This window comes from Acinonyx jubatus, chromosome A1 (genome assembly GCF_027475565.1).
Source record: "Acinonyx jubatus isolate Ajub_Pintada_27869175 chromosome A1, VMU_Ajub_asm_v1.0, whole genome shotgun sequence".
Taxonomy (NCBI): Eukaryota; Metazoa; Chordata; class Mammalia; order Carnivora; family Felidae; genus Acinonyx; species Acinonyx jubatus.
The window spans coordinates 116,092,502-116,118,291 of record NC_069380.1 but is presented as its reverse complement, the minus strand read 5'-3'; the positions used below and the strand labels follow the sequence as shown (position 1 = coordinate 116,118,291).

Sequence of the window (25,790 nt, the reverse complement as noted above, 5' to 3'; positions counted from 1 at the left end):
ATCTGTAACACGGAAATAGTGCATTTCTTTTTATTCCTTTACTGTGCATTTATTGAGGATTCTATGGAGTTCCTGCCTTCAGAGTCTGGTGAATGCCAGACAGATAGTAAATAAACAAATAATCAGACTAAGTGAAAACAAAACAAGGTGCTATGATAAAGGGTAACAGGGTGTAATTTAGAGAGAAAGCTTCTCTGAATACATGGCCTGTCAAGAAGGAGCCAGCCATGCAAAGATCTAGGGGTGGAACATTCCAGGGAGAGGAAATGGTGAGTTCAGGGGCTTTGAGATGGCAATAGCTTTGTGGGCTTGAGGAACCAAAAGAAGACTAGTGTGGCTGGAGTACTGTGAGCAAGGGGACGAGTACTGTGCAAACAGGTCAGAGAGGTCGCAGGACCAGCTCACGTGAAACCTGGTAAACCACAGTAAGGAGCAGTTGGGATTTTATTTTAAATGAACCCAGACACCACCAGTGCATCTTGAGCACGAGTTGTGAGTGTACAAAAGTTTTAGTGTAGCACCAGGTGTATAGTAAGCACTCAATGTGAGAATCCATTCTGGATATGGATTGGCCTTGGAAGGACCCCAAGGGTCTAGCGGTCCCTGTTGACATGTATTTTCTCTTCCCAGTTGTCTGCCCAATCAGCCCAGTACTCCCAGCAGCTGAGAGCAGCCCGCAACGAGTACCTGCTTAACCTGGTGGCCACCAATGCCCACCTTGACCACTACTACCAGGAGGAATTGCCAGCCCTGCTCAAGGCCAGTCCCAGCCCAGATACCCCTGCCTCTCAGCAGAGGGTGGCAGTGTGTGGGAGGGCCTGTCCTTTCTTCCCACCACCACCAGACTAGGTGGTGCTAGGGACCTAGCCTGCTTTGAGTGGGTAGAAGATAGATCCTCTGGTTCTGGTTCTAGTTCTAGCTGACTGCATGACATTGTGCAGAACACTTAACCCCTCTGAACCCGTCATCAGGGATAACTTCTGCTCTGCCTACTTTATAGACTAATGGGGCTCAGAGGAGAGAATAGATATGAAAATGCTTTTTAAACTGTTAAGGTCTATGCATACGTGAGGGCCTATTCTTAGAAGCAGTAATAATGTCTCATTCCTTCCCTCTTTCCAATTCCTCATGCCCATACCAATCTAAACCTGGGCAGAGAGCCTACTTTGCAGTAGATGCTGGGGGAAGGGTAGTGTCATTATCTCAGGGTTCTCTCTAGGCCCTGGTCAGCGAGCTCTTGGAACACTTGAGGGACCCCCTGACCTTGCTAAGCCGCACTGAGCTGGAAGCTGCAGAGATGGCCCTGGAGCATGCCCGCCATGGAGCACAGGCAACCTCCCAGGTGAGGGCTGTGCCCTGTAAGACCTCCCCAGAGATCCTCTTTACCCTGCTCTTTCAGTACAGACCACCCACTGCATTATCTGCCTTCTTTCTTCCAAGAGGGGCTGGGGACAGGCTTAGAGAGGTAACCAGTGAGTGCCTACTTTGACCTTTTACAACCCCCCAGGTAAGCTGGGAGCAAGATTTGAAGCTTTTTCTTCAGGAGCCTGGAGTATTTTCCCCCACACCACCTCAGGAGTTTCAGCCTGCAGGGACTGATCAGGTGAGACCACTGTTCATTGGAACCAAACCACATGTAAAGGGGACTGTGGTTTAGGCCTCCTCCCTCATCATCCTTGTCCTGATAATGACTTGGTGACTGTTATGTGGCTTCAGAACTCTAGTTCACCTCCTTCCCACCAGGACACAAATAAACATATTTTATTCCACCTTTCCGGTCCTTGACTGCACTATCCTCATCGTTCTATCTCTATCCCTCAACCCAGATCCCATTTTGGGGACTCTCTGTGTCTCTGTGTCCACAGGAAGGCACACCTGTGTCTATATACATAGGTGTGTGCCCTCACCTCTTTGTCCCTGGAGGTCAGGACAGAAAGAAGAAAAAAGGAGGAGACTGTAGTGAAGGAGCAATATCAGGTCCTCCTCACAGCACCTGTGTTCATTGTTCATGCAGGTGTGTGCCTTGGAGCTGGAGGGGGACGCAGGAGGCATGGCTGGGGACAGTAGCCTGGAGAAAGAGGTTCAGCGCTGGACGAGCCGAGCTGCCCGAGACTACAAGATCCAGAACCATGGGCATCGGGTGAGGTGGGGGGGGGGGTGCAGGTATCATGGGTGGGCAGGAAGAGCTGAGAGATGGGAACCCTGGAATCAATGGGAATGTCATAGGGCTGCAGGCAGGAAGGAGGGGAGGGAAAGGTATATTAAGCCAACAGTGTGGCACAGTAGTTAAGAGCACTGGTTTTGGAGTTAGACCCACCTGGGTTCAAATCCTGCTCTCTTGTTTCCTAGTTATGTAACCCAGAGTGAGGGAGTGATTTAACCAACCTCTCTGGACCTCAGTTTCCTTATTATTAGAGTGGGGTTAATAATAATAGCCACCTCATAGGGAAAATTAAATGACATAATACATGTGAAGCAAGTAGCAAAGTGCCATGTCCATAGTAAGTTGTCTCCTGTAGTATTTCTACCCACCCCTGTCCTCTGCCTTCCCAACCAGGTGCTGCAGCGGCTGGAGCAGAGGCGACAGCAGGCTCCAGAGCGGGAGGCTCCAGGCATAGAACAGCGGCTGCAGGAAGTGAGGGAGAGCATTCGGCGGGCACAGGTGAGATGTAGCCCTGTGGCTAGGGCCACTGAGATCCCACCCCCTTACACAACACTCTCCTCCACTCTCTCTGGATGGTGGGGAGTGGGTGGCAGGAGGTAGAAGGTGGACAAACTTGGAGAGGCTCCACCCACCTCCCAAAGGCAGGCCCAGCCACAGCCTTGATTGATCTCTCTTCCTAATGCCAGGTGAGCCAGGTGAAGGGGGCTGCTCGGCTGGCCCTGCTACAAGGAGCTGGCCTAGATGTGCAGCGCTGGCTGAAACCAGCCATGACCCAGGCCCAGGATGAGGTGGAGCAGGAGCGACGGCTCAGTGAGGCCCGACTGTCCCAGAGGGACCTGTCTCCTACGGTGAGCACCCTTTGCTTCGTACTCATACACACCCAGGAAGGTAAAGGGTAGAACTCCCCAGTGGAGGGAAGACCCTGTAAAATGGGGATCACGACAGTACCTAAGTCAAAGAGGTTGTCGTGAGGCATGAATGAAATAAGTATAATTTTTTGCATAGTTTGTAGCATAGAGTGTCAGTGAACTTTTGTCATGAGTACAGTAAAACCTTGGTTTGCGAGCATAATTCGTTCCGGAAACGTGCTTGTAATCCAAAACACTTGTATATCAAAGTGAATTTCAAGAACCATTGGCTCAGTTGTGATCATGTGACATTCAGCATCACATAATACTCATATCGCAAGACATCGCTCATTTATCAAGTTAAAATATATTAGAAATATTTGCTCTTCGTGCAGAACACTCACAGAACAAGTTAATCACAATCTAAGGTTTTACTTGTATAGGATGGTGGTTATGAACTAAGCTCTAAGTACAGATTATAAGTGGTTCGAATACCAGCCACTCTACTTATTAGCTGTGTGACCTTAGAAAGTGACCTAACCTTTCTGAGCCTCAGTTTCCTCCCAAGTAAAACGAGGTTTTCAGTTATGCAAAATATCACTGGGTCATTATGGAGATAAAATGAGGTGATATACATAAGATGTTTGGTGTTGTACCTGGCACAGAGTAAGCACTCAGGACTAATTCTGTGGTGGTTGGTGTTACCCTGCTTGTGTTGATTTTGCTTTTGATACATGGTGAACAGATGGGGGGGGGGGGTGCCACCTTGGGGATTGATCTGCCAGTGTTCTTTAAGAATAGAGTGGAGGAGTGGGAGATGAAATGGGTGCTTGAGAGTGTGGGGCCCCTCTATGATGTCTGTTGTCTGCCCCCTCCAGGCTGAGGATGCTGAGCTCTCGGACTTTGAGGAATGTGAGGAGACAGGGGAGCTCTTTGAGGAGCCTGCCCCCACAGCCTTGGCCACTAGGCCCCTTCCCTGCCCTGCACATGTGGTGTTTGGCTATCAGGTATCAGGTGGGCATGGGGGTGGTGACCTCCGACAGGTGGGGATGGGAGACAGCCAAGTCCTGAATCCTTCCTTGTGGGGCACAGGCAGGGCGTGAGGATGAGCTGACCATCACAGAGGGAGAGTGGCTGGAGGTCATAGAAGAGGGAGATGCTGATGAATGGGTCAAGGTGGGTATGGACCTTAGATCCTGATCCTGGTGGTGGGCAGGTGGGGAGGGTGCAGTGGGAAGGTCTTCTCTATGGCTTGCAAGGATCCAGCCAGACAAAGCTAGAAGCCTAAGGAGGAGGGCTAGGGCTATGGGCTGCTGAGGCAAGTCTGCTATCTGTTCACATTGCTGGGTGAACAGGCTCGAAACCAGCACGGCGAGGTAGGCTTTGTCCCTGAGCAGTATCTCAACTTCCCGGACCTCTCCTTCCCTGAGAGTGGCCAGGACAGCGACAACCCCTCAGGGGCAGAGCCCACAGGTGAGAATGGGAAATTCTGGGTCTGGGGAGCGAGTGTTTGTGGCCCTGGGATATCATAGTCCTGGGGGCACTACCGTCCATCAACTCCCCTCAGCATCTCTCCTGGGCTTCTGCAGCTTTCCTGGCCCGTGCCCTATACAGCTACACGGGACAGAGTGCAGAGGAGCTGAGCTTCCCTGAGGGGGCACTTATCCGCCTGCTGCCCAGGGCCCAGGATGGAGTGGATGACGGCTTCTGGAGGGGAGAATTTGGGGGCCATGTTGGGGTCTTCCCCTCCCTGCTAGTGGAGGAGCTTCTTGGCCCCCCAGGGCCCCATGAACTCTCAGACCCTGAACAGGTGAGGCTTTCTTCTCCCTGGATCCCCAGACACCTCTGGGTTGACCCTCCCACTCCAGTGAGGCCCCATATTCATCTTAATGCCCCCTCCCTTCTCCGGGTTTACCTCCTATAGTGGCTTGGGTCTCCCAAAAGAGTTTGGCTGGGCAGAGAAGAAGGAAACCTAAACTGTCTTCATTAGAGTTTGATAGTCTTAGTTCAGTGCTAGGTACATCTGAGTTCATTCCTACTGAATTACCTTGGGCAGTGATACAACCTCTGTGCTTTTGTCTTCACATGTAAAACAGGGTAATAATACCTGTGTCAGCAGCCCACTTGTCATGATTAGAGATAATGGAGGTAAAGCCCCTAGCACAGTGACCCACAGGAGGTTCTTTAATATATGGTACCTGTTGTTACAAGGAAAAGCCTTGGCGTGGTAGTCAGGAGACCAGTTCTAGTCGGGACTTGACCACTAACTGGCTCCATGCTTTTGGATAGATAGCTTAATCTGAGTCTCACCTCTAACATAGAAAACATAAAAATCCCTACTTCATAGGATGGTGGTGAGGAATGAATTAATTAGTGTATATGAAGTGTCAGCAGAATGTCTGGGATATAGTTAAGTGTCAGTACATATTGGTTATTGAAGTGTATTATCAGCTAAGCCCCCACCTGGATATAAGCATTTGGTGGCTCTCCAAATTGAGAAGTGATGGGACAGGCATTGAAGACAAGGTGAGAGAAAAAGTTAATGAAACCTTCCCATATGCCAGGAATAACTCTGTGTGCCCCTTCTTCCCAGATGCTGCCATCCCCTTCTCCTCCCAGCTTCTCACCTCCTGTGCCCACCTGTGCCTTGGATGGAGCCCCTGCACCTGTGCTGCCTGTGGGTGAGTAGAGGGCATTGGAGGCCCTGGGAGTGGAAGAGACAGGAAGAAGGAGCAAGGTTATACTTGTCTCCTCTGCCTGCCCTCAGGAACCTCCTCCCTCAGGCTCACAGAAGCATGATGGGGAGAAGAACTTGGGCTTTGCAGGCAGGTGCATTGTTCAGACTTTGCCTGTGACTTGCCAATGTGTGGTTTCAGGAGTGATGTGTAACCTGCCTGGGCCTTTACAGAGTGAGGAGAAAGGTCCCTACTTCACTGAGTTCTTGTGAGAGATAGAAAGATGAGCCTAGCATTGTGCCTGGCACATAACACTCATGCACTTAGTAGCTGTTTTCTCATGATTATTATTTGACAAATTAGCCAGCTTCTCCCAGTGTTTTCCCAGTATGCATTCTCTGCCTCTAATGTTCTTGAATCCTACAAACGTCTTAGTGTGTGTCATCATTTTCTTTCTTGGAATGTCTACCTTTTCTAAAACCTTCTGGCACTTCTATTTTCTTCATGGAGCTTCCCTCCTTGATTCCAGAGATCCCTGTGAGCATATTCTGTACCTCCTATACCTGTAGTTCACTTGGAATGATTTAGCACTTATTCATTTTGTTTGTTGGTTTTTCACTCTTAGGTTCCTGGCATGGCCATTGGGAGTGGGAGTGCTGTGAATTCCATCTTCCCCTGTCTGGTACCTTGCACAGGGCTGATTATACAGCAGGTGCCAAATAAGTGTTGAGGATGGATGTAATGATGTATTTTATGGCTCAGATTAGTGACTATTCATTAATGCAACAAATACTTAGAGAGTACCACTGTCATAAATGCTGGAGATGCAGCAGTGAACAAAATAAAGCCTGAAGACTGACTTGTGGTTCTTGTTTGCAGACCAAGACCTGGAATGTCCTGGACCCCTGGACATGATGGCACCTCGACTCAGGCCGGTAAGGGCCCCTCCCCTGGAGGAGATTGTGTCATTCCAACTTGTCCTGTTTTGTCTCAGGGTTTGAGGAAATGGACAGGGATATCCCCAACAGACGCTTCTGGAGCACTGATTGTGTGTTCCCTACAGATGCGTCCACCACCTCCCCCACCAGCTAAAGCCCCGGATCCTGGCCACCCAGATCCTCTCACCTGAAGCCAGGGGACTGCTGTCCCCCAGTGATGCTGCTGTCCCTATTTCCATGATGTCAGAGACCACCCCCTCAATGATCTGAAGTGACCAAGCCAAAAGCTGGAGTCTCCCCCATCTCTACTCTCACCTCCAGGAATAGAAACTTTTCTTCTCCCCCTTTCTGGGGTTGGAACTCACTCCCCCCCCCCCCGATTTTCCTCCTGTTATTTCTAGGGCTGGAACTCCCCCTTTTTCTTCTGCCACCACCCCATCTCTAAGTGGGTTAAATATCTAGAAATCTCTGGGGCTGGAACCAATTCTCCAAAGTCTTGAGTGGCTCCAGCCCATCTGTGTCTCCACCCTGGCTCTGTGACCCACCCCACTCCAGATGCCATGGCCACTGGGTTTGGGGGCTGGAACAGGGGCAAGCCTGTCAAAAGGAGCTGGAGCCAGTATGCAAAACAGCTGTAATGGTCTGAGCGGATTTATTGACAGTGAATAAAGGGCACTAAGCCCAAGCCAGGGCCTGGGCCTCTTGTGCCAAGAGGGCAGGGGGCCTATGGTGCTATTGCTTTAGGGGCCCACCAAGGGCAGGGGCCTGCTCCCAGCTGCCACGCTCTAGCAAATGGAGCGAGGTGATGGGGAAGGGGTCAGGCGGCCTGTTGGCAGGCAGGGGAAGTGAAAGAGACTGAGGGATGGGGGTGGGGAGACTTCTCCCGAGGTCCCCCAGACTGAGACCATGCAACTCCAGGTGGAAGTAGAGCTGGTTCCTCAGCTGAGGGCAGTGCTGTCCAGTGGAAAGGAGGGCCTTCATGCCCACCCACCCCCGGCCCTGCCAGCCGGTAGTCCATCAGTACATTGAAGAAGGAGGCTTGGAGGAGAGGAAGGGTAACAGTGTTGCTTCCTATTCAAGCTGTGTCTCAGCTTTTACCCAGGGGCTACAGGACCTTCCCTACCTCCTGGGGCACATGCCCACTCCCCACCACTAAACCAAAGAATGTGTAGCAAAGGCCAAGCCTGGGAGTGCAGAGAGCCAATGGGCTTAGGTAGTTTAAGTAGAGAGTGGGAGGATGAGATTATCTGACTTAGGGCCCAGGCAGACTCACCTCACACACCCCCTGCTCCTCGTGGTGCAGACACCTGTGAGAGAGAAGTGGTCACCAATGGGAGAACAGGATGTGGGTCATATCAGGGCCACCTCCCCTTCAATCCAGGGTAGGAGACAATAAGAGCTGAGCCCACCATTGCCCTGCCCATGTCTTCATACCTGGTGATCTGTGGTGTCCAGTTTGCTTGGCTGTCCAGTTGCCTCTCGACTGGCCAGTCCTGGGCTTGGGCCCTTCCCTCCAGCCCCTAGCACTGACTCTGCAGAGGCTCTAGGGTTGCCCTCAAGTGTACAAGGGACTAAGCTACTGTCCCTGAGTCCTCCATTCTGCACCAAGGGACTGGCGAGGGCCAGGGGCTGTGGCCTCTCAGGGGGCAGGCTCTCAATGGCAGGTGTCCCTGCCCTGGGATGCCCTCCCCCAGACCCCTGACTACCCCCTATGTCCTGCCCTCCACCAGACCCCCAGCTCCTGTCTGTGGGAGAGCCATCACGATGCTCATGTAGTCCATAGCGCTTCTCTATGTGTGTCACCCGGAACCTGGGAAGGGAGAGAACACTGGGGCTTAGGACCATAACTCAGAGGATGCTCAGCTTCCCTTTAGCCAGGGACATCCTGGGTTTCATGGCTACTTCCTTCTGGCCTAGGGCAGGGGAGACCTCCCCCAGATGGTGGGGCATACTGTGTAGCCTGACTCCTGCTGTAGTTCACAGTCTAGGAGAACAGAGCTGGGGACCACCTTTGGAATGAGGTGCCTGATCATTGGGGCTCCCACCTCAAACTCCCTTTCCCTGGGGCTTTCTATCCCCACCTGCCCACAGAGAACACAGTGGTCTCCCCAGGCCGGGGGCGGCTCTTTCCTTCCTTGGAGCGTCCCTGACGGACAAGTGGGGGCCTCTTGTTGCGGCTACAGTGGATGCAAGGGGCAGCAGACCCCAGATGCACTGTGTGATGATGGGAGGGGGTTCCGTCCTGCAGGCTGGAGGTAGCATCCACGCTGGACAATAGGGAAGAGGGGAGCAGGAATGACATTACCATTTCCTTTCCTGTTCCATTTGCTCCTGTCCTTTTCACTTCTTAAAATATCAGATGCCTCACCTTCCCCAGGCCCCAACACTATTGTATTTATCTAATAAACGCAATATTAAGACGTTAGTGATCATGTGTTCTCCCTCCCAGGGTTGTTTGCTGAAAGCGGGCAATGTTAACCCAAAAGAGTGGCACAAGGGATAAAGGTTAGGCTTGATGACATCCAGATGGAAGTATAATTTGAAGGAACTCAGATTCCTACAAAACTTCTTTCTTCCTATAGGTTAGCCACCTTTGCGTTCCCCCCACCCCAAACATGCGAAGACACTGGGAAAGGATTGTGCTGGAGGAGAGGGTACTCTCCAAGGCAAGCTAAGTCATGCTGGCCCTTGTTTCCAGCTCACCTGGACAGCTGCACTGTCCCTTCTCCTTCACTGTCCCCCAGCATCTCCTTCAAGGCCTCAGCATTGGCTGAGAGGAGAAGGAAAAGAGGGAGTCAGTGGAGGTGGAGGTCAGGGCAAGAGAAAATTGAGTGGGGACTGGGTGGGGGGGTGGGTTGCGGGGCAGGGAGAGCAAAGGGCCAGACTACACCCACCTTCATTTTGGATGATGCAGCGAACAATCCTCTCTACTGTGTCCTCATTCATGTCATCGTCCTCAGCTGAAGCATGAGAGGTTGGCAAGGAAGCAGGAAATGAGTCAGCTTTGCGTGGACATTACCTGGTGGCTTCTGTGGCTTATTGCTCAAGATCTATCCTTTTGTTTGCCATCATGCTGCATGTTAGCATTTCAGGGGTCAGGGCAGTAAAGATGGGAAACGTAAGTGGGAGCCCAAGACTACCAACAGTGAGCCCTTCCCACCCATCCTGCCTTTTCTAGCCTTGCTTTCAGGATGGTGTCATCCCACTTGCAGACTCAAGAAAGCATCATTAAGCCTCCCTGAAGGCATGGTAAGGGTTTGGCCTGGGTCTCTTGGCCAGGAAGGCAGAAAGAGGTGTGGGGTGAAGGGTATGGGAGAAAGGTGACTGAGCCAGGTTCTAGGCTCCTCACTCACGGGGCTGGAGCTGGGCATCGTCAGGCTCCGAGCCCCTCGACGTGCGGCAGCGGTAGCCCTTCTTCTTGAGCACGTGGCAGATCATGAAGCCTACGAGGCCCATGAGGAAGAAGACCAGCACAAGCAGGAAGAGCATGTACAGCCCATGTTGGGGCGGTTCCAGGTCAGGCTGTGGTTCCGACATGAGGCCCTGGGGGGCGAGCGCGGGCCAGGGCGCCTCCTGGGGTTAGGGGGCTGCAGCTAGGGACTGGGGGAGGGATAGGAATTCGGTCCTCAGGATCCGAAACTGACAAGCCTCGGAGGTCCGGCCCCACCCCCCTACCCAACCAAGGAGCTGTCCGTGTCAGGGGTGCTGGTCCGGGGCCGGGGTGCCAGACGGCGGATGCGCAAGCCCTCTTCCGCGACCCTGATCCTGCTTCCCCGACGCCCAGAGCGTTCCCCTTTCCAGCTTGTCCTGCGCTTCCGTCCCTCCCAAGGACACTGCAGAGCGAGATGGGACGGAATTCTCAGGCGGTCGGCTTAAGAATTGCGCCTGAGTCAGCGTCCGCACCTCCTCCGCACTGGCCTGAGCCAGGCCTCTGCAGCCCCCTCCCCTGCGGGTATTCCGCACAATGCCACCCCTTTGGGTTCCTCCCATCCAGGCCACCTGGCCCACTCGGTACCGGTGGTTTGGTTCTGGCTCCGGCTCCAGCTCGGGTTCCTGCTCCAGGGGCGTCCTAGTCCGGCTCAGGGCCCCCGACGCCCTCCCGGCGCTCATCCCTTGCTTCCTCCCCCTCCCCCCTTCGCCGCCTCACCGGCTCCGGGCTGCGGCTGCAGATACCGGTGCCGCGGCAGGCGGGGGGAGGGAAGGATGAAGAGGGATGCGGGCTGGTTGGGAGCTGCGGCAGGCTTCGGACAACTCCGACTGTGGGAAGGGGAAGGAGATGGGGGTGGGGGCGCTGCCGCAGCCTCCCTAGGTTCCTAAATGCCTTCGCCAGTCGCCAGCCCAGGACCAGGAGGCGGAGCGCAGGTGTGCGGGGCGGAGAGCTAGAGCCTTGCGCGCTTGTGAGCGCAAGTGTGGTGCGCGCGTGACTGCGCCGTCCCCCCTCCGCGGGGGGAGTGTGCGGCGCCGAGCCTGGGTCCGGGCGGGGAGCACAGGCAGTCAGACGAGAGTGCTCTTCACGGGTCTATCCCGCGCGCCGGGCGCGGCTCCGGCCCTCAGATGCCTCAGCCGAGTGGATAGTCAGGAATCTTCCCAGTGGGCCGGGGAAAGCTGGCTTTCTCCACCCAAGAGGGACAGCGTGGCTGGTTCTCCGGAGTCTCCTAGACTGGTGACCACGGCCTGAGCCCCGTTTGGGGCAGGTGGCTGGACGAGATGGCTCAGCTTCCCGAGGATTTGGCCCCCGCCCGGAAGGAAATGACCCTAGCATCCTAGGACCGATGCTACGCGTCCTCCGCAAAGTCCAGAAGCTCACGCTACAGAACCTAGGAGGGCGAGCCAAGCGAGGAAAGGAACTCCGCAGGGGGCGTGGTCGGGAGGCGGGGCCTGGATTTCCCGGTTCCGCAGAGGCAGGCTGCGTGCTTGCGCAGCACGTACGAGCGGGGGTGGGGCAGGCAGCCGGGCGGGCGGCGGAGGCACGGGGCCTGGTCCCGCCTGCACCATGGCCAAGACCGTGGCCTATTTCTACGACCCTGACGTGGGCAACTTCCACTACGGTGAGGGAACAAGGTGGTACGCGAGGGGTTTCGGGACGCGGAAGTTACGAGGCGGGGGGACTACAACTCCAGCGAAGGGTACTGACGAACTCTTTTCCCACCCCCAGGGGCAGGGCACCCTATGAAGCCCCATCGCTTGGCATTGACCCATAGTCTGGTCCTGCACTACGGTCTCTATAAGAAGATGATCGTGAGTCCCAACATCGCTGTTGGGTTTTGAGGGTGGGGGCGAGCTGGGCGGCCCTAGGATAGGTGGGCTGCACTGAAAGCACGGGTTGCGACCTACCGTTATTTCAGGAGTCAGGAACACCCACCTTGTGCGTAGTGTTGGTGGGTGGATCCACCGACTTAATGGGAATTACTTCTTCATCTTAGATCGCTAACCTTTGACCTCAAGTGGACCAACCTCTGGCCTATGGTTAGGGTGGAGTGGGGCTGGTTTAAAGGCAGATGTTTTCCTTTTCAGCATCTTAGGGTGTGGGCAGTGCTGTGGCTTCAAGAAAGAGAGAGGGGCTGGATCACTGTATCTGGATGTGAAGTGTTCCCACCGGTTCCCACCCCTTCTCCCCAACCTCTCTGTGCCTCTAAGGAGCTAGAGCTCCAGGGAGGACTCCGCAGGCCAGTGCGCAAATACCTATGGGTGTGTGAAAGAGAAGAGATGTCGTGGGTATTTCCTTATGAACTTAGAATACCCCCACACAGTTCTACTTAATTGCTCCCATCTCCCAGATATGCACGTGGGGACAGATAATCCCCAGCTTGGATTTTATAGTTGTGATAGGCGATTATAGCAGTTAAGTTTAGCCCTCTTGGGTCACAAGGGGAATTGGACAACAGTATGAATGAGTGTTGCCCACTGTTTGTGCTGAGGCACAGAAAAGTGAAATGGTTATAGAAAAGACTGAGGTGATGTTAGTGCATGATTCTATGAATCCTTTGAAATTGTTTGCTGGTATGTACCTGTGTGCATTTTCTGGGGAGAGAAACTTTTTGTTCTAGCCTAGTTTCTAAAGAACTGTGTGAACCCCTCAAAAGATAATAAATCTCTGGCTTAGCACCTTGGCACTTTGGTTTTTAATTAGAAGGTTGTCACAAATCCTGTATTATTTAACTCCAAAATTAAGAACTCCAAGGAGAGAAAGGATGGCATCAGAGCCAAGGGGAGGAGATGAGTATGGAAAGAATCAAAACTAGGAGGTCCAAGGAAAAGTGCAGTGGATCAGGGCTCAAGGTTGAGAAGGTGGGAAAGATTGGGCTGGAAGTGGGAAGAAGGCAAGCCCACTGGTCTTTAGAAGGTTTGATCATAGTACCCCACCTAGCTAATCAGAGCCTCTCATCTTTACTGATGTTTGTTTCATATAATAGCTCGGATTGCAGCAGTGATAGGACCACTGCTGTGTGTGCTTTTGGACACTCTGTGGGGCTGGGGTCAGTGTGGGCAGTCTCAGCCCAATGAATGGGACTGACCTTGCCTCCGTTCACCTTGTTTTCCATCCCGAGGTCTTCAAGCCGTACCAGGCCTCCCAACATGACATGTGCCGCTTTCACTCTGAGGACTACATCGACTTCTTGCAGAGAGTCAGCCCCACCAATATGCAAGGCTTCACCAAGAGCCTTAATGCCTTCAACGTGGGCGATGACTGGTGAGGGGAGGCCTGGGATTTTTAATGCCAGCCATTTCAAGGAGAATGCTTGAATGAGGTCTCCTGGCAGCAGTGGGAACATATGAAAGGGGTCCTGTTTGTCAGTGAATCATCATTTACTCATTTGGTTTTTTTTCAACAAATATTTATTGGCTGTTTGCCCTAGGCCAGGCCCTGTGCTAAGTCCTGTGAAGGAGAGGTACATGGCCAACTGTGAGAGTGTATACTTGGGAGAATTACCTGTCATGGGTATGGGGTTGTCAGTGGAGGCTTTCTAGGGGAAGTAACGGAGGTTAAGCTGAGATCTGAAGAAAGAATAGGAAGTAATTAGGTGAAAGGTGGTTGGGAGGACACAAGGTGAGGTAGGAATGTCATTGGGTATCAGGGACAATCTGCGCTGAGGGTTTGTGCGAGTGTGGTATGCCACTCATTTGAGAAACAGAAAAAAGGTCAACCACATTTTATGAAGGAAAGAGTGATCGGAATCGAGGCTAAAGAGATGCTTAGAACCTTTAAATGGTAAATAGCCCTATTATTAATTGAGGCTCTTACCCTTAGAGTAGACAGAAATTATCAAAGTGTTTTAAAAGTAAGAGAGTGATTTACCCTGAGAGAGGTTTACATTGAGCTTTTCATACAAAGAAGACTCAGAGTTAGGTCCTTTGGGGAAGGGAGTGGATAACAAAGATAAGCCATGATCCTTGCTTGCATTCTTGTATATATTCATGAAAATGTAATAGTCATAACAGTTACCATTTACTCAATTTATTTTTAAACTTTTTATTAGGAAAATTTCAAACATTTTGAAAGAACAGTACTGTAAACTCCCCTATATCCATCACCACCTGCAACACTTATAAACAAATGACCAATCTTACTTCATCTGCATCGCAGATCATTTTAAAGCAAACCTAACATTTTTGAAACGACATGTAAATACTTGATTGTGTATCTCCAAATGATACTCTTAAAAAAGAACTGTACATGCTTGAGTGTGTGGGTGGCTCAGTCAGTTGAGTGTCCAACTCTTGTTATTAGCTCAGGTCATGATCCCAGGGTCTTGGGATCAAGCCCCATGCCAGGCTCCTCACTGAGCATGGAGGCTGCTTAAGATTCTCTCTCTGCCTCAACTCCTGCTGTCTCTCCCTAACTCTAAAAATTACAAACAAAAGAAAACAACCCCCCCATATACATTGTGATTATCGCTCCTAAAAAATTAGCAGTAATTCCTCAATATCATCATATATGCAGTCAGTATTCAGATTTCTGCAACTGTCTCCTAAACTTTTCTTTCTTGCAGTTGATTGTATTTGGTTGATAACATTTCTTAAGACTTTTAATCTGTAGTGTTTCCTTCTCTACTTTGAATTTATTTCTTGAGGAAACCAGGCTGTTGATCTGTAGTTTCCTACAACAGCTACTGTTTATTGAGTGCTTACTCTGCTATGCTCAGGTTTGCTGGTACATCCACTTAATTCTCACGTCAACAGTGAGATGTTGTAGTCCTTTTAAGTTAGGCATAAGGATACCAAAATTTGAGGAGATTTACGTAACTAGCCCGAGTCACAAAACTGGTCAGTGAAAGTGGCAGGATTCAGATCCAAAGCCCAGGTTTTCAGACACTTCAGTGTTCCCCGAAAGGTGTTGCCAGTGGAAGCACTCTGGGCTGGAAGATGGAAACCAAGTCCTTAGGCTGGCATTGACCACCTTCCCAGGCTTACCCTCATGTCCCTGCTTGCATTGGATTCCTTTCTAGAATGCCCTTTGCTCCTCTTTCAACCTCTCCAAGGCCTTCCTGGTCTTCACACCACCATGAAGTTTCATACCATGAAGACTTTCTTGACCACACGAGGCACAAAGTTCTGTCCTGTACACACTGCCCTCGTCTTTTGGTGTTTGATCGCATGCTGTCTTGGGAGCTTCCTTGGTATTTTTTTTATTGCTGCTGCTGTTGGTTCTGAGCTAACTTTACAGGTGTCAGAATGCAGTCACCCTCAGGCCACAGCTGGGGCTCTGTAACTGCTCTCTGTGCAGTTAGGGAATACTACCTACCACTGGGCCCTTTGCACTGCCTCGGTTGTGCTGTCAAACTTAAGCTACACTCACACCTATGTGTTTCAGATGAGAATCAGGGATTTTCCCTTTTAATTAATTGGGAATTAATTAATTAATTTTGATGGCTTTCAAATTAATGTACTATAAAAAACCCAATTATACTGCAAAGCTTTTAATGGAAAAAAAAAAAAAAAAAAAAAAACAGTCCCAGATCTATCCCTCCCACCCAAAAAATCCCTCTCCCCAGTGGCAGCCACTTTCAGGTCCTTAGCTATTTCTTCTGATATTTACCTTTGGATTTCAAAGCACTGATATTAATCTACTACTGTTCCTAATAATACTTAAGTAATGCCCTCTTTGTGTCAGGGCATTTTGTGTACTATCCTAAATGCTTCACAGGCATTAGCTCATTTAATCTCATCAATCTCTGTGAACCAGGGTCTGCTATTGTCTCCTTTTTACAGATGAGGACACTTAGGCACAGAAACTTTATTTATTTAAATTTAATTAATAATTAATTAGTTTAGAGAGGAAAGAGCCAGAGCCTACATGCATGGGGAAGGGGCAGAGATTGAGGGAGACAGAGAGTGTGAGATCATGAACCTGAACTGAAATGAAATCAAGAGTTGGGTACTTAATGGACCGAGCCACCCAGGCGCCTTAGGCCCAGAAACTTTAAATAGCTTGTCCAATGTGATCATTACCAAGTGTTGAAGAGTCAAAGTTTGAACCTAGGTAATCTGGCTCCAGAATTTGTCTCTTAAATCGTGCTACCATATTATACTGCCTGTTGTAATGTGCTTGTATTGCTATTTTTTCACTTTACAACTTAAAGTGTTTTCTATTAAGCTCTTAGTATGGGAAATGAGCATTTAGTCTCCTCATACCATCACCCTGGCTTCCCCTTCCCTTCCACCTTCACAATATATCACTATTTTTATTAAATAAGTATTCTATGTTTACATCGTTATAACTTTGAAAAATTCACTATACTAGCCAGATAGTATAGTATGATTTAATTTTTCTATTTGTACACCTTTTTGTTTTTCCAGGAGTCGATAATCAAATTGTTTTTTCATTTGCTTAGTTTTCTAGGTATCAATTGTTAATTCTTCCCAGAACCTCTGAGAAATTATAAAACTCCCTACACCTCTTTTTTTTGTAGTCAAATGTATCAGCTGAACGATTATTTTTTGAGAACTAAAACTAGGGAGGGGTCTTTTAATCCTTTCCTTTTTTATAAGTCAAGTTTATGAAGGTAAATTTTCATACAGTAAAATTAACCCTTTTTAAAATTTTTTTATTTATTTATTTTGGGTAGAGTAGGGGAGGGGCAAATAGAGAGAATCCCAGGCAGTCTCTGTGCTGTCAGCATAGAGCCTGATGTGGGGCTTGGTCTCCCAAATTGTGAGATCATGACCTGAGCAGAAATCAAGAGGCAGATGCTTAACTGACTGAGCCACCCATGTGCCTCTAAAACTCACCCTTTTTAGGCTTATAATTCTGAGAGTTTTAATAGTGTGTATCAAAGTATAGATTATTTCTATTATTCCACAGAGGGCTCTTATACTCTTACCGTCAGTCTCTTCTTTCCAGCTTAGCTCCAGGTAACTACTGATCTGAGGTCTGTCCCTATATTTTGCCTTTTCCAGAGTGTTATATAAATGGAGCCATATAATATATAATGTTTTGTATCTGGTTTTAAGTCTCTCCTTTTTATAAAAAAAAGAAGGTAATAATTATAATTAACATCAACTTCTGGAGTACTAGGTACCACATGCTTTGTTAAAGACTTTCTATAGTTTATCCTTATTACTTTCTGTGGGTTATCCTTATCCTTACTGTATATGGGAATACAGTTTTTTCTTAAAAATGTGTGATTCTAAAGAATATTATTGAATGTTGTGTTAAAATCTGATATGCATAAAAGAATCTTTTAAGAATAACAAAGTTTATGTTCTCTCTTAATTTATTTCCTTTTTGGTGTGTTGCTTAAGTACCTAGAAGCTGCCTACTTTTCTCCCCAGCCAGGATGTGAACTCCCTGACAGAGTTAAATGTTTTTTTACTTCCATCCAGTGACTTGCACAGGGCTTGGTACATGGTTTGGTCCAAAATATTCGTTGAATAAATTTGCACATAACCTGGGTGCATAGGGTGTGGGGAGAAGGTTATTAAAGAATGGAGGTTGGAGGGGTTTGGAGTTAGGGGAGAGGTGTAGGAAGGACCTGGTTGGAAATAAAGAGCTCTGACTTGCTTCTCTTCCCTGCAGCCCAGTGTTTCCCGGGCTCTTTGAGTTCTGTTCCCGTTACACAGGCGCATCTCTGCAAGGAGCAACCCAGCTGAACAACAAGGTGACCATGGCCCTGAGTCCTGTTCTCCCTTTCCTATGGGTCCTTTCACTCAAGGCCTTAACCCTGAGCCTGAGCTTCCAGCTTTGGGGATGGACAAGGAGGACTGTGAGTTGGGTGTTTGTCTTTCAGATCTGTGATATTGCCATTAACTGGGCTGGTGGTCTGCACCATGCCAAGAAATTTGAGGTGAGTGAGGAGATGATGGGGGAGACAATGACTGCCCTAGGTAGGTGGTCAGGATGACAGTAGGGGGCAGCTGGGTAGAGGAGTCGTTCCTCTCTTTGTAAGACCACTGTCTCACTATAGGCCTCTGGCTTCTGCTATGTCAATGACATTGTGATTGGCATCCTGGAGCTGCTCAAGTAAGTAGCCTGGGAGGAGTTGGAGGGACTTGTGAGACCTGTGGGTGAGGAGGTCTCTCAGATGGCACTGGCCCTGACCCCGGCCTCCACCCCCATACTAGCTTCTCCACAGTTCATAATGCTTTGCTCAGACTACGTCCTTTGTGTGTTGCTGGAAACTCCCTGCTGCCTGCTCACATTTCAGTCTTCTCTGCACATCCCTCTCCTGTCCCTGCCTCCAGGCTGGAGCCCCAGGGTTGCCCTTAGGGATGGCATTAGGTTTTAGCGGATTTGGGCTGAAGCAGACTCTTCCTAATTCCAGACCTTGTTTTGGGAGGAGTGGGTTGGATGGTTTTCTTGCTGGAGTTCCATTCTACCTCAGACCCTGGCTTGGCTGTCATCCCAGGTACCACCCTCGGGTGCTCTACATTGATATTGACATCCACCACGGTGATGGAGTTCAGGAAGCCTTCTACCTCACTGACCGGGTCATGACAGTCTCCTTCCACAAATATGGAAACTACTTCTTTCCTGGCACAGGTATGGGAATAGGGATGACCATCCCCTTTGCTCCTTCAGCTCTTCACTGTGATGGCCTCCTGCTCAACCTTCAGGTCTTGGCTCAGGTGGCCTCTCCTCAGAGAAGTCTCTCCTGACCACCACAGTTAAAAGTAATCCCTCCTTCCCCATTACTCTGTCACATCCTCGTGCTTGCTTCTCTTAGAGCACTCACTGCTATTTGTATTTATTGCGGTGTTTTGTTTTGTTTACTGTGTCCCTCCTCATCATGCCCACCTGCCAGGAATATAAGCTTGGTGGGATTTCATTCATTTCTTAGTTCTTTTTACTACTAGATCCCCTGTGCCTAGTACACAGGTTGGCTCATAGTAGGCCCACAAATATTATTTGTTGAATGAATGCAAGCCACGAGAGGTGGGGTGGCTCTAGGGAGTATGTGGTGGAAGGACATAGAGGTAGTGAGAGGCCCTCAGGGTACGGGTTGGGGTTGAAGCAGCTGGGTTGTGAGTGCTCTCTGTGGATGGCTCCCACCCCCTACTCTCCACTTCCCTATAGGTGACATGTATGAAGTTGGAGCAGAGAGTGGCCGCTACTACTGTCTAAATGTGCCCTTGCGGGATGGCATTGATGACCAGAGTAAGTATTGAAGTCTTTTCCCTGCACGTTAGACCTCTTCTTTCTCTCCTTGAATTAACCTCTTCTGCCTGGTATTGTCTGCTATTGGGCCAGGTGTCCTTAAGGATGAATGGCCTTCAGAGGGACCATGAACCCCCCGGAAATTGTATGCAACATGTTATGTGTAGGTGCATTTTTTTGGGAAAAGGGTCATTAGCTTTCATCAGTCACTCAAAGGTGTCTGGGACCCCATTCAGAAGTTCAGAACCAGTGATTTGGTTCTTTGGGTTGCCCCTTTTCCTGGGCTACATGCTCTCTCAACCCCCTTTTTCCTTTTGTTCCCTGTCTCCCCATCCCCTTGGGGTGCCAGGTGCCCATCTTTGGCCCTCTCCCAGGTTACAAGCACCTTTTCCAGCCGGTTATCAACCAGGTAGTGGACTTCTACCAACCCACGTGCATTGTGCTCCAGGTAATACTGTCAGTGCCTCCTCAAGAGGGCTCTTCCTGGGCTTAGGGGAAGAAAGCAGGGAGGAGGAGAGCCCCAGTGTTGGTCAGGGAAAGGAAGTGAAGGACATCTGGGACGTTCTGATCGGTTATCTCACTGCAGCTGCCTGGGGTTTTGCTTTTTGCAGTGTGGAGCTGACTCTCTGGGCTGTGATCGTCTAGGCTGCTTCAACCTCAGCATTCGAGGGCATGGGTGAGATTTGCCTTCCTTCCCTGCCCCCAGGTTTTCAAGTGGCTTTGGGCCTTGATACACAAAGTGGGGGTAGGTGGCAAATGGGCCATAGGAAGAATAGGGAGAGTCACTCCTATGCAGTGAGAAAGGCCCATGCAGAGGCACTGAGACAGGGAAGAGCTGGTGTAGCAGAGGAGATGAAGTCACAACAGTGAGGCAAGAACACAGGGAGCAAGCTGGAGGTGGTTTGGCTTGAGGCCTGCAAAGGCAGCTGTGGCAAGGTTGTACAGAGCCCTTACCTCATGGTAAGGAGTCTGGATTATATTTCAGATATGATGGGAAACTGCTGGAAGATTTTAAACAGGGAAGTGACATGATCCAACTCAGGTTTGAAAGTGACTGCTCTGGGGCGCCTGGTGGCTCAGTCGGTTAAGCGTCCGACTTCGGCTCAAGTCATGATCTCACGGTTTGTGAGTTCGAGCCCTCTGTCAGGCTCTGTGCTGACAGCTCAGAGCCTGGAGTCTGCTTTGGATTCTGTGTCTCCCTCTCTCTCTGCCCCTCCCCAACTAGCACTCTGTCTCTGTCTCTCTCAAAAATAAATAAACATAGAAAAAATTAAAAAAATAAAAAGAGAAAGCGACGGCTCTGACTGCTGAATGCAGGAAGGATTGGGGTGGGGGTTGGGGACAGGAGTGGAGGTGGGAAGACCAGCTAGGAAGCCATTGGTGTCGTCCAGGCAGCAGATGCAGTGCCTGGGTTTAGGTGGAGAAGGTGACCAATGAGACGTACATGATTGGAGTTCTATTTTGGAGGCTAGAACTGACAGCACTTATTGGTGCATTAATGAGAATAGTTGATTAACAGGTAGGGTGTCAGGGTGGGTGTTGAGCAGGATGGAGGTGGGAGTGCACTTTGTTTTTTAAATTTTTATTGAGATACAATATGTATGCAATACATTACACATATCTCAAGAGTATAAATCAATGAATTTCATTACCTAGATCAAGATATGGAACCTTTTCAGGGCGCTGGGGTGGCTCAGTCAGTTAAGTGTCCTGCTTCGGCTTAGGTCATGATCTCACAGTCCGTGAGTTTGAGCCCTGCATTGGGCTCTGTGCTGACGGCTCAGAGCCTGCAGCCTGCTTTGGATTCTGTGTCTTCCTCTCTCTCTGCCCCTCTGCCAGTCATGCTCTGTCTCTCTCTGTCTCTCAAAAATGAATAAATGTTAAAAAAAAAAAATTAAAGAAAAAAGATATGGAACATTTTCTAGTTCCCTTGTGCTCCTTCCAGGCAGTAGCTAGAGATGTACACTTTGAGTTTTTGAGAACTTCCTCCAGCTATTCCCCTGGTTCCTTTTAACAGGGAATGCGTCGAATATGTCAAGAGCTTCAATATCCCTCTTCTGGTGCTAGGTGGTGGTGGCTATACTGTCCGAAATGTTGCCCGCTGCTGGTGAGCATGCTCCCTGATTTTCTTCCTCCCCCTTGTCCACTGTGAGTTGGGGGCTCCCTGAGAGATGGCCAGGTGGGCCCTTCAGCCCACTTGCTCAGCTGAGCCCACTCTGCTGTTTGGTTTCAGGACATATGAAACATCGCTGCTGGTAGAAGAGGCCATTAGTGAGGAGCTTCCCTATAGTGGTAAGGACCACCCCATGATACCCCATAGCAGGAAGCCATTCTCAGAAGACCCCTGAATAGCCTGGTTTGAAGGCAGATCAGAATTTTTTTCTTATTATTATTACAGGTTGGAAATTTGACACTCTAGGAGCTCTGCAGACTGAACTCCTAAGCAGGGAAAAGATTGGACAGCTCTTTTGCAGGGGGTTTGGATGAGAAGGAGATAGGTTGGGAAGTCTCAGGACCTGCCTGTCTCTGTCTAAGCCATGCCTTCTCTCCTGATCTCCCTTTCCCTGCTTAGAATACTTCGAGTACTTTGCCCCGGACTTCACACTCCATCCAGATGTCAGCACCCGCATCGAGAATCAGAACTCACGCCAGGTCAGCAGCTTGGAGAAACTGAACACAAGGGTTGGGGGAGCCTAGGAGAGGTCCAGGATGAAATCAGAGAAACCAGAGAAGAGAGGAAGGTTCTTAGTGGTCACTATAACTCTTATCAGCTAGGAGACAGCCTGGGTTCAAGTAGAGGCAATTGGGGTCGGGAGGAGGGACATTTATCAGGTGGGTACTTGAACTAGGATTCAGAAAGGGATTAGAACTAGGATGGTATGGGTGAAAGGTAGCTAGAAGTATGGGTGCTCTGGGAATCACTCACTCTCTATTCCAAATCCCAAATCAGTACCTGGACCAGATCCGCCAGACAATCTTTGAAAACTTGAAGATGCTGAACCATGCACCTAGCGTCCAGATTCATGATGTGCCTGCAGACCTTCTGACCTATGACAGGACTGACGAGGCTGATGCAGAGGAGAGGGGTCCTGAAGAGAACTATAGCAGGTCTGGGGCAGTGATTTGACAGCCGGGGCTTCCAACAGGCATATGGGGGAAATTAAGAGGGAAAAAGTAAATTGGAAGGCATTAGCTTGATTGCTTCTGGCTTAGCTCCTTTAGTACTTACTTTTTGGTCTGTTGCAATTCCACACTCTTGGTGTGTGTGTATGTGTGTGGGTATGCCACAAATAAGTAATTTATTGTCAAAATTTTAAACAACACCAAAATATGTTAAGCTTGCATTCACACAGTCCCAGACCAGTTTGACAAGTAACCACTGTTAATAGTTTGATTTCTATTTTTTCAGATAGATCTTTTTCAATAGATTATAAGTATACTACTCAACATACATGTATGAACACAAACACCTACACACTCATTCTCAGAGTTTGTGCATCTTTTGTTTTTAAATGTAAGTTGGATTACTCCATACAAGTTGCTCTACAATTTACACCTTTTTTTTTTTTTAACAAAACAGCATATCTTTCCATGTGATTATGTATCGATCTGCTTCATTATTTTATTAGCTGTATAATATTGCATTGTGTGGGTGTAGCATAATCTAAGTACCACTGATGGCATTTACATTATTTCCCTTTTTTTTTTTACCATCACAAAGAATATGGTGATGCACCCCCTTATACAAATATACGTCTTTGTATGCTTGTTTCAGTAGGCTGTGTGCACTAAAACTTTTTATATTTGTTGCCAAATTGCCCTCCAAAAAAATCTATAACAGTTTATAATATTCCCAGCATTTTACATGCTTCTTCCAGGTTCAGAGCTCTACAGGTCATTGCTTATATACTCTCTAAGACCCTTTGATATCTTTCCTCTGTTCATTTTTTTCAGGTGTGATAATTATATTATGTCTTTTTTTAAGTCTTTATCTTTCTGAGATACATATTAAAATATTTACATGTGCATTGAGTTAGGGAAAAAAAGAGATTAGAGCTTTTAAAAAATTTTTTAAATCCCAGAATAGGTTTTTCTGAAAAATGAAGGGAAAAGACAGCAGAAACAAGAAGTGTAGAAACAGATGCACTTAATGGAGAACAGATATCCTTACTTGACAGAGGGATAACCACAGCTGGTTACCTGCACCTCCCATGCAGTGTTAGAGGTTCGAGCTGGCTCTGAGTGTGATGACCTTCTCAGTCCCTTCCAGAATCTGCTTCTCTTAGAGGTCAGCTTTCAGATTTCTCCTTTAGATCTGGGCTTTACTGCTTGGACCTTTGGAACCACTCTACTCCTCCTCCATGAACACCCTCTTCTTCCCACTCCTGGTTGAGGAGGTATCAGAACCTCTGGCCTAAGGATTCCTTTTGAATGCATCGCCTCCTTGTCAACTTCTCCAGGTCTCTGAAGCTTGACTTCTAGAATTGATTTTCTTAGAAATGTGCTTTGAAGTTTCTCCTTTTGGCAAAGTTTGGCTTTTTCATCTCTGGTTCTAGGCTGATGTCTGGGCCTAGTCTCTGTATAATACTACCCCCTCTCAACAGCCAGCAGAAGCCTCAGGCCTCTTCCTGCCCTAAGCCCTACCTCACTGTGAGACCACTCACCGAGTTCCTGTTCTTTGATGCCTATAGTTCCAGCTTGCATAGTACTTGCAGAATTGTAATAGGAGTGACTACTTTTTGTGGATTTGCTAAGCATCAGACTCAATCCTAAGTGCTTTATATTAAAACATATGTATCTTTATGTCATCGTTCTACTGTCATCAGACAACCCTAAAAGGTTATCCTCAAATTACCTGAGGAGGAATCTGAGGCTCAGAGAGGTTAAGTAATTTGCCAAAGGTCCTACAGCTAGTTAAATATCAGGACTGAGAGTCAAGCCTGAGTCTCTGACCCCACATCTTTAACTCTTATGCACTCAGAGGTAACTGAGACATTGTTTACCAGGCAGATAGGGCTTTCCCTGACTTTGTTCTCCAGCTTCTCTTTGACGACTTTCTCCCTTCTTGCTCAGTTATCAGTGTGGGCAAGGTAATTCAGTTTTCAGTTACTCATATTCTCTCAGAGAGTAGTTTTCCAAAAAGAAAGAAACAGGTATTGAGTACTTACTGGGCACTGAGTTGCTTTCGCATCCCTTTCATCACTCTCCTTTCCATTGCTCTTAGAACAACGCCCTATTCTTTGACCAGGGCTTTAGAAAGCCCTGTGTGCTGGTGTTTGCCTATGTCCATGGTCTTGTCTGTAACTACTCTCCTCCCTGCACACTGCTCCCAACTATCCTGGCCTCCGTGCTCCTACTGGAATACATCAGTCACCCTCCACCTGATAACACTGTACTTGGTTTTCTTGCTGCTTAAAATGGGCTTCCACAGATATTTGTCTGGCTAGCTCCTTCTCGGATTTGAAGTCTTACCTTAGAAGAGCTGTCTGTAATAATTCTTCCTGAAGTTTACCCTTTTTCTCCCCTTCACTCTCATTCAGATCCCTTTATTTCTTTTTTTTTTTTTTTCAGAGCACTTTCCACCATGGTAAATTATCATCTTTATTTACTTACTTTGTTAGTTACTGTCAGTCTTGTTTATTTGGTAAGTGTTTTGAGGATAGGCAGAAATTTTACTGAACTTATTGTCTACTGTATCGCTGTGGCTTATGATGGTGGCTGGCATAGAGTAGTCCCTCAGTAAATGTTTATTGACTACAAGAATGGATGGAATGGATCGCTACCAGTCTCTGCCAACAGGAGAGGAGTAGTTCCTTGACAAAAGGGGCCTAAGATGTTGCTCCAGAGAGGGTGCCTGTGTGGGGGAAGATGAGAATTTGGGGAATAGGACCCTGACCTCTCTCCCTTGCTTTGCAGGCCAGAGGCACCCAATGAGTTCTATGATGGAGACCATGACAATGACAAGGAAAGCGACGTGGAGATTTAAGAGCAGTTGGGCTTGCTCTATCCCAAGGAATTCCTTTTTACCTCTTGTTTGGGCAGGAGGGAAAAGATGTGGCGCCCACAGCCCTGGACGGTCACTTTCAGGGCTTTACCAGTGCTGGAGGAGGGTTTGGAGACCACACCTGGTTTTTGAACCAACTATCCCCTTTACTGTATTTCCCAAGGCCTGACAATGGTACTTATTAGGGATTGGATGGGGACAAGGATAACTTCCCCTAGGACATCTTGGGCAATGGGCCCTAGATGCTGTTCCCAGCTACTTTGGCCCCCTTATTCCTTTCCTGCTTCCCTCCAACCCAGAGACTTACAGGGATGAAGATGTTAGACGGGAGTAAAGTTGCCTCTGACTTTCTCCTTTCTTGGTTTCCCCTACAGCAAGCCTTGTTTTCAGTGCAGGTGAAGAGTGAGGGATTTTAGGGGTTTCTGGCTCTCTAACATCTTAACCCCAGATGATGGGAAATATGGTTTTAGTCCGGGGAGGATGTAAAAATGTCTCTTTCTAACTTTTGGCTTTATGTCCATTTTACCACTGTTTTTATCCAATAAACCAAGTTGGTATTTTTTGTA

At 48.7% G+C, this 25,790-nt stretch overlaps 3 protein-coding genes across 10 annotated transcripts in view; 2 read left to right on the top strand and 1 right to left on the bottom strand.

Annotated features, from left to right (window-relative positions):
- FCHSD1 (FCH and double SH3 domains 1) overlaps positions 1 to 9,429 on the top strand; it is a 12,022-nt gene extending 2,593 nt beyond the window's left edge. For 2 of the 4 annotated variants that reach the window (XM_027042912.2, XM_027042907.2), the window contains exons 8-20: positions 631 to 759; positions 1,220 to 1,342; positions 1,508 to 1,603; positions 2,015 to 2,140; positions 2,558 to 2,662; positions 2,851 to 3,012; positions 3,891 to 4,019; positions 4,105 to 4,188; positions 4,368 to 4,485; positions 4,602 to 4,822; positions 5,606 to 5,693; positions 6,567 to 6,622; positions 9,208 to 9,429. In XM_027042912.2, the coding sequence (XP_026898713.1) occupies positions 631 to 759; positions 1,220 to 1,342; positions 1,508 to 1,603; positions 2,015 to 2,140; positions 2,558 to 2,662; positions 2,851 to 3,012; positions 3,891 to 4,019; positions 4,105 to 4,188; positions 4,368 to 4,485; positions 4,602 to 4,822; positions 5,606 to 5,693; positions 6,567 to 6,622; positions 9,208 to 9,300 (1,530 nt within the window). In that variant the 3' untranslated portion in view covers positions 9,301 to 9,429. Of the gene's footprint in view, positions 1 to 630; positions 760 to 1,219; positions 1,343 to 1,507; positions 1,604 to 2,014; positions 2,141 to 2,557; positions 2,663 to 2,850; positions 3,013 to 3,890; positions 4,020 to 4,104; positions 4,189 to 4,367; positions 4,486 to 4,601; positions 4,823 to 5,605; positions 5,694 to 6,566; positions 6,623 to 6,750; positions 9,051 to 9,207 lie in introns of those variants that run through there. The other 2 variants (XM_027042922.2, XM_027042920.2) reach the window with 1 other exon arrangement.
- RELL2 (RELT like 2) lies at positions 7,259 to 10,780 on the bottom strand. Its single transcript, XM_027042952.2, has 8 exons — positions 10,641 to 10,780; positions 9,979 to 10,225; positions 9,520 to 9,585; positions 9,329 to 9,395; positions 8,707 to 8,892; positions 8,060 to 8,435; positions 7,899 to 7,932; positions 7,259 to 7,663 (listed from the first exon to the last, which is right to left on the bottom strand). Exons 2-7 carry the CDS (start codon positions 10,160 to 10,162, stop codon positions 7,900 to 7,902), a joined length of 912 nt encoding a protein of 303 aa, XP_026898753.1. The 5' UTR covers positions 10,163 to 10,225; positions 10,641 to 10,780; the 3' UTR covers positions 7,259 to 7,663; position 7,899.
- On the top strand, positions 10,003 to 25,790 carry HDAC3 (histone deacetylase 3). 5 transcript variants are annotated; one of them, XM_053222362.1, is made up of 15 exons: positions 10,003 to 10,141; positions 11,781 to 11,863; positions 13,174 to 13,316; positions 17,643 to 17,724; positions 17,854 to 17,910; positions 18,031 to 18,086; positions 18,472 to 18,605; positions 19,140 to 19,220; positions 19,595 to 19,668; positions 19,832 to 19,896; positions 21,238 to 21,327; positions 21,454 to 21,512; positions 21,793 to 21,872; positions 22,171 to 22,328; positions 25,137 to 25,790. In XM_053222362.1, exons 2-15 carry the CDS (start codon positions 11,795 to 11,797, stop codon positions 25,204 to 25,206), a joined length of 1,218 nt encoding a protein of 405 aa, XP_053078337.1. In that variant the 5' UTR covers positions 10,003 to 10,141; positions 11,781 to 11,794; the 3' UTR covers positions 25,207 to 25,790. The 5 variants fall into 5 exon arrangements, 4 of the variants coding, with proteins under 4 accessions (XP_053078337.1, XP_026898735.1, XP_014918986.1 ...); XM_027042934.2 differs by lacking the exon at positions 10,003 to 10,141 and adding an exon at positions 11,398 to 11,686; XM_015063500.3 differs by lacking the exon at positions 10,003 to 10,141 and adding an exon at positions 11,398 to 11,689.